Raw genomic sequence first — 7,578 nt, forward strand, 5'->3', positions numbered from 1 at the left:
AACATGCTTTTTGGTATTGCCTTTATAAATCAGTGACCAAATCAGCCGGGGGAGGAAGATTAAAATTTCTTTTAAAGAAAGGGGAATATTAATCTTCTGGCCTGAGAAATCTGGGATTGTACAGCAAAAGAAGATCCTTGAATCCGAGACATTTTCTTGCAAGAGCTTTTTCCTCGTTCCTCTAGTTCTGCCCTCACTCCCTACCCTTCACACACCAAGGAAATGTACTCTGAAGTCCTGCATCACCTAGTGTGGTCCTCAGCCCAGCAGCAGGGGCACCACCTGGGATGCAGATTGACCTCCTGGCTCTGGAGCCAGCAAGCTGTGGCTCAACAAGCTCCCCAGGTGACACGCTGCTGAGAGCTTGTCCGCAGGTGTGCTTCCCACAGCTGTGGCTACTCCACGCTGAGATGCGCTATCAGTGCAAAACACACCCGGGGTTTGAATATTAATTCAAAAAAGAGAATGTAAACTAGCTCATTCATATTTTTGTCATGTTGGTTACTTGTTGAAATGATAATGCTTCACGTACATTGGGTTAAGTGAAAGATATTATTCAGATTAACGTCACCTTACTTCTTTTTACTTTTTCAATGTGGTTCCTGGGAATGCCCGAAGCCCCAAGGAGAGGAGGCCACAGGACAGCAGAGAGGAGAGCGGAGGGGGGAGGAACATGTCCCGCACACCCTTATGGCAGAAATCCGTTTCAGTGATACCTACTTTTGTTTGGAGAGCAAATAAAGTGAGCGATAACGTCACCAGAGCGGTTGCCCCTATGGCCCATAACACCTCATCGACTTCATAGAAACTGAAACCAGAGACTGCAGTTATTGTTCACATACAATCGAGGAAAAGCACGTGCAAAAAGGAAAGCGTGTATCACTGACTTACACTGACACGGCTCCCAGCATCAGACCTTGCAAAAATGTCTGCAAACAAAACGCACAATCCATCAGAAGGCTGATCCCGAGCCCCGCCAGCGGGGGCGGGGCCTGGGGGGGGGGGGGGGGCGTTGGCAGGGTCTAGGGAGCAAGTGGGAATACCCACAACCCTAGCGCACAAGCTACAGGGCAAATGGTTATAAAAAAATAAACAGTACAACTAAACAATCTCCCTAAGACTAGCAAGAGAAAATTCTTTTATTAGAAAAAGAATTTTAGGACACAATAGCAACTCTCAACATATTTAGTGTAAATGTGTATTGATTAGGAATGTGGAAACCAGCGTAAAGGGTTTACCTGCAGACCATATTATCATTAATCAACTGGGGCCATCCACACAGAATCGTAACATTTTATCCGGGCAGGATATGCTATTTCTACTGCAGCTTCACCAACTGTTTCAGTACCGACCTTTCCCGTGGTGCTTGGGTGAGAATAAAACACTTCTTCAAGCCTAGGGGGGGGCTGAGGCATGAGGCCTCCTCAGTGAGAGAGGTGGTGGGAGGCACTATTTACAGAGCATGAGCTGCACCTGCAGGTGCCCAGCCAGGGCTCGGAGCAGAGCTGTATTGGGGCTGCATCAGGCTGCAGGGCGCCCGGGGGCCAGTGCTGAGAGCCAGCAGACAGCCACTCAGGAGGATGTCAGGCTCCAGGACAGCGGGCTGGCCCGAGAGAGCTGCCCACTCCCCTTGCGTGTCATTCTTACTTTGCCATGTGTCTTTGTCCTTCTGCCCGATAGGAGCAGCTGGCCGATGGGGAGGGGAGAGCAGATTTTGTGGATGACCTGCCGCTCTCCCATACTGCCGGCGGGATTGGCATAAACGCTCATACAGGATTCAACCCTGTCTCTGCTTCATTGGCTCAAGTAGTGACCAGCAGCCCAGGCCTGTTGGTTGTCCGGTTTTACATTCTGGCCACTCTGGTGGGACGAGAAGAAGGGGAGTCCTCCGGGGTGACTACCGGGGATCCCACTTGCTGTCTGGACTGGGGTTCCCGGGGCTGAGGCCTGGACTCTTATCCGAAGCACTGCCAGGAATGCTCCTGTTGGAGTCCCAGCCGCAGCCTCAGCCATCCCCGTGGGCGGACGCCATCCGGGATGAAAGACTGCAAAAGAACCAGGCTCCTGGGAACCCTCAACTGCCTCTCCACGGCCCAGACCGCGTGAGGAAGGGCCTACTGTGCTCAACGTACAAGTAAGCTGCCTTTGTTTTCATTAGAGGTCAAAAGGAAAAGGTTAAATACAGTGGGGCCTTGACTTTTTTGCTTTGAGTTGACAGAGTAATTTGAGTTAACGAGCTCCTTAACGAGCTTGGTCTTGGAATGAATTAAACTCGTAAGTGAAGGCCCCACTGTACCATGTGTATCCCACATACGCATGGTACTTTAATAAGGTGCTTGTCTCTGACCTTCCTTTCAAGGTTAATTTTCTTCTACTTGCTCAATTGTTTCACATTCCTCCAGGAGCACATGGAAGAGAGAGCAAGAAAGAGAAAGGAGGGGGATGGGGGGTGGGAGGAAGGAGGGGAATGATTTCAAGCTAGAAACCCCCCTTCAGTTTTCCCAAGGGCAGGACAGTGAGTAACAAGTGGCCTTAGAAGTCGAACCTGCCCCATGGCTCCGAGAGCTCAGAACTCGGCTCAGGGGCCACAGTTCCAGGGGCAAGAGCAGTCTTCAGGGTGCGAGTGTTTTCCTTTCTTCCCTCGGGTCCTTTTCTGAAATGGTTTTCTCTGTGCATTTCCTAACACTTGGGCAAGACATAAAGTCTGGGAAATAGAACGAATTCTTACCCATCTATAATATTCCTTCTCCTAAGCTTTCCCTGCTGTGGAATAAACAGCAAAACTTCAGAAATGAGAGCTTCCTTTAAGACCAATAGCTTTGATCTCTTCTTGTAACAATAAATTTAAAAAATCAAAACCATTGAAAATTCTTAAAAATTCAAAATTTCTGGAAAAATACTCGCCCCCCTCCCCCCCACACACACACCCACACACACCACCACCACCATCATCCCCATCACTCTCTTCTGCTCCAGGATTCTCAGTATCTTTCTATTTGGCTTTTAGCCCCCACCGCTTCCTGAGTGTGGTCTGTGCAGGAACAGGGAGACTCCACTTGCTCAACTGGCCAATGAGCAAGGGATCCACACCAGCTAAAAAAAAAAAAAAGTCCCTTCAACGCTCTGGCAGCTGAGAAAATGCCCAAATGTGGGCACCAGAGGGTCCGCTTCTCCACCCTGGGAAAGAAGCTATTCTCTCTGACATAGAAATCACACTGGACGCTCTGCACAGTAGGGATGTCCCACCTTTGGCCATGTGTCTTTGCTCGCTTTGACCACCAGGTGGCGCAGATTCGAATCTAAGCTCAGCATTCAAGTGCACAGGACTGCAGTTTGTGTACTAATCTAACGACTGCCTTTAATCTTTTACCCTTATTTCCCCCGCCTCCCCCCCAATCATATTCCTCCATATATATTTTATATTTTTTTAATTTACCAAATTCATTCTTTATTGGATGAGTAACTGGGAACAAATTCGCCATTACCTTTGTGAAAATTTTGCTACTTTATAATGATCCCCACCAACTTATCTTCATTTATACTGTGGGTATTTTTATAAGCTCCCATATGGAACCAGATGAGGAATCAATCAACTGGTACATGAATCTTCCAACATGGGAGGATGGTCAACAGTGCTTGGGAGGACACGCCAGCTCTCCCCGAAAGAATCACTTGCCAACACACTGAGCCGGTTCTGGGTCCCCGCGGGCAGCACAGACAGGAACTGGCGGCAAGAAAAGGTGCCACCAGGTTTCTGAGGCCAGAGCAGCGCTGAGCCACAGAGGGCCCATGTGGCAAGGCCTGGCGAGCGGACGCCCACAAGGTGGCGCTGGTGAGACCAGAACAAGACCACGGATAAACGAGAAGAGCCGCGGAGCAGAGGGCAAACACCCCTCTTGGGAACTGGGAAAGGCCTCCTGGACTGAAATTGGACTGAAATTCGGGAAATAGGAGGAACCTGAGCTGAGCTGGTTTCAGCTCCCAGTGAGACCTGAAATAAGTTTTACAAAAATAAAGAAAATGATATGCCGTGCACATGAGTTTGGGAACTGAATGTGGAACCCACTCTCCATAGCAAAGTCTGTGTGTGGCGCCGGGCAAGGGTCCAGGGACGACAGGTTAACTTTTTCCTGAAACGCAGCCCTGGGTGGGCGTGGGTCCCCCCGGTGGCCTCCAGGGAGCGGCCCGGGCCCCTGAGTTTCCCAGTTTACTAAGCGGGTGTGGACAAGATCCCAGAAGCAAGTTTATGCGTCGCTGGAACGGAGCCAGCCCAGAGAGGGCCGCACAGGTGACTTCCGTCTGCACTGTGCCACAGGGAGATTTCCCACGTACAAGGCACGACTCTAATAATGCAGCCACAGCACATCGCAAAGGCGAGCGGCAAAGGGGCCACCGAGCTTCACTTACAAACAATCCCAGGAGAATGTAGTTCGCAGGCACCTGGCGGCGGAGATCCTCACAGCAGGCGAGCACGATGAGCACCCCGAAGAATGCGGGGCTGCGGACCATTTAAAATCAGGTGTCATTTGCGTCCAATGATCATATCACGTGACACAGGTGGATAGAGACAGAGATGTCATTATATATTCATACCTGATAATAAGTTTTATAAAGTAAACCAAAGTGTGAATTATCATCTTTACCTCTTTTTTTTTTTCACTTTTAAAACTAACTTTTCTCATTGCTATCCACAGGTAGTTTGTGGGCTCTTTTAACATTTTTTTTTGTTTTGAAATAATTGTGAATTCATTGGAAGTTGCCAAGGGGCAGAGAGGCCCCCTTCGCTTCGTTTCCCTTAATGGTTCCATCTCACATTATTTATAGTCTATAATACGAATGCCAAAGCCAGTAATTTGACACTGGTACAGTGTGGGTATATAGCGCTCTGCATAGGACTATGGCATAAATCTATGTGCAGATACATGTAACCAGCACCACAATCAAGACGTGAAACTATCCCATCATTAAAACATTAACAAAGGTCTCCCTGTGCTATCCCTTTATGGTAACACACACACACACATACACACACACACACACACACACACCAAATTCTGGCAACCACCCACTTGCTTGTTTTCCATGTCTACAATTTTGTCATTTCAAGAATGTTATATCTTTAGGGGGTGTGGGTGTGGGTGTGGGTGGAGACAGAGGAGGGTCTGGGAGGGGATTAAAAATGATAGAGAAAAATAGCTATAAAAAAAGAACATCTCTGATTAATTTTTAAATGAAGAACCTTGATCAATAGCTAGTAGAAAAAAAAAACACTTTCAATCAAATCCAATAATACTTACAAGATTGAATAGGTGAACCAGGGACTCCTGTGCACCCAGTTTTTTAAACCTGGCCTGGTTTAAAAAAAAAAAAATCGATAGTTTTACTCAAGAAGTACTTAATTTTGCTAACAATGTGATACTTAAGTGGAAGTAAAACCATCTCCCGAGAATGGGGACACTCTGAGTGACTGGCAGTGACCGAGGTGAACACTCAGTGTCTCATTAGCATCAGCAAAGACTTACCAGAAAATAAATACAGCGATGATTGCCCCAGTGAGCACCAGCTGAGCAGACAGGAGGAGGAACACTTTTACAATGAAACCTGAGGAGACAGAAATGTTATTTTTGAGATATAATCTTCAAATGCAGTGACATAAGTGCAATGCAGTGACCTGTCTTTGATACTTAACCAAAGAAATGTTTCCTCTGGCTTTTGAGGCTGGGAGAGGAGCGCTGGTTTTGAGCGAGCCGACTGAATGAGGACAGCTCTGCAGGCCCATCTGAGTGTTTCATTGGAGGGCTGAGGGTGTATGCATGGAAGCCCCAACATTGTAAAGGCAAACTCGGGAATGGAGTTCCCTCTGAGGCACACCCTGTCCTCTCAGGCCCCAAAGTGATCTGAAAGGCCCGGGGGGTCCAGCCACACCCGTGGGCAAAATGGAGACCAGAGGAGCCTGCAGGAAGGCTGGCAGAGCGGGTGCGTCCCCCCTGGGGCGTGACCGTGGCTGTGGCTTTGGGCTGCGGGGAGTTGGCAGAGCTTTTCCACCACGTTTCTCTCCCACCACCTGCCTTGAGCCACTCCCTTCCCGGCTACCTGAGCAGAAACTAGGTAACCTGATGGATTGTGAACCGGACCAAGGAGCCCCCACGAGAGGCCTCTCTGTTGCCTGCTTCCTGCTGCGCAGCTGTTCCTGGGGTCTCTGAAGTTCCTGGGGTCTCTGAAGGGGTGCTGGCAACGACAAGTTACCTTTCGGTGGTTTTATGCCAGTTTTAAAAAGAAGAAAAAGAAATGCTGCTTAAAGTTGACTTAGCAGCGGTTCTCAACCTGTGGGTCGCGACCCCTTTGGCGGTCAAACGACCCTTTCACAGGGGCCGCCTAAGACCATCCTGCATCTCAGATATTTACATTACGATTCATAACAGTAGCAACATTACAGTTATGAAGTAGCAACGAAAATAATTTTATGGTTGGGTCACAACATGAGGAACTGTATTTAAAGGGCCAGAAGGTTGAGAACCACTGACTAAGAGGATCACGACTGTGTCCTTTTGCTGGGTTGTTTCTGGGCATAGGAGGTGTGACGGTGGCAAAATGGGCCTGAGCTACCTTAATGAAAACACCAGAACGTATTTACCCAAATGTGCTCTGCCTACATTAAAATAGTCACATCGACTATGTATGTATCAGGATATGTGAGAGAATGAATATTAAATGGCCTGCCTCATGAGACTAGACATGCAGATCAATGGAATAGAATTGAAAGTCCAGAAATAATTGTTGAGAATGTATGGTCTGCAACAGCATGGGTAGAACTGGAGAGCATTATGCTAAGCAAAATAAGCCAGTCAGAGAAAGATGAATATCACATGATCTCACTCATTTGTGGAATATAATGAACACTAGAGGCCCGGTACACAAAAATTTGTGCACTCGGGGGGGAGGGGGGGTCCCTCAGCCTGGCCTGTGACCTCTCACAGTCTGGGACCCCTCGAGAGACAACGACCTGCTGGCTTAGGCCTGCTCCCGGGTGGCAGAGGGCAGGCCCAATCCCTAGGTGCAGCCCCTGGTCAGGCTCAGAGCAGGGCCGATTGGGGAGTTGGGGCGCCGCCCCCTGTCATGCACAGAGCAGGGCGGATCGGGAGGTTGCGATGCCACCCCTAGTCACGCTCAGGGTAGAGCTGATTGGGGGGTTGGGGCACTGCCCTCTGTCACACTCAAGGCAGGGTCGATGGGGAGGTTGTGGCGCCACCCCCTGTCACGCACAGAGCAGGGCCCATCAGGGGGGTTGGGGCTCCGTACCCTGTCACGCACAGAGCAGGGTCGATCAGGGGGTTGGGGAGCTCCCCCCTGTCACGCACAGAGTAGGGCCGATAGGGGAGTTGGGGCACCGCCCCCTGTCACACACAGAGCAGGGCGAATCAGGGGTTTGGGGCACCGCCCTCTATCACCCACAGAGCAGGGCCGATCAGGGGGTTGGGGCGCCGCCACTGTCACACTCAGGGCAGGGCCAATGGGGAGGTTATGGCTCTACCCCGTCACACACAGAGCAGGGCCCGTGGGGGGGGGGGGGGGTGGGGG

General features: G+C 49.7%; 1 protein-coding gene and 1 long non-coding RNA gene across 2 annotated transcripts in view; one reads left to right on the top strand and one right to left on the bottom strand.

Annotated features, from left to right (window-relative positions):
• The window catches only part of TMBIM7P, a 12,952-nt gene that overhangs the window by 3,205 nt on the left and 2,169 nt on the right, over positions 1–7,578 (bottom strand). Inside the window, 5 exon segments of the mRNA XM_023750786.1 lie at positions 721–808; positions 892–929; positions 4,408–4,455; positions 5,294–5,351; positions 5,523–5,601. Of these exon segments, the coding sequence (XP_023606554.1) occupies positions 721–808; positions 892–929; positions 4,408–4,455; positions 5,294–5,351; positions 5,523–5,601 (311 nt within the window).
• Positions 1,656–4,035, top strand: LOC106696398. The gene is made up of 2 exons (XR_001347328.2): positions 1,656–2,134; positions 3,561–4,035. It is a non-coding gene; the product is annotated as an uncharacterized LOC106696398 (long non-coding RNA).

Source organism: Myotis lucifugus, unplaced genomic scaffold, assembly GCF_000147115.1.
Source record: "Myotis lucifugus unplaced genomic scaffold, Myoluc2.0 scaffold_15, whole genome shotgun sequence".
Classification (NCBI taxonomy): Eukaryota; Metazoa; Chordata; class Mammalia; order Chiroptera; family Vespertilionidae; genus Myotis; species Myotis lucifugus.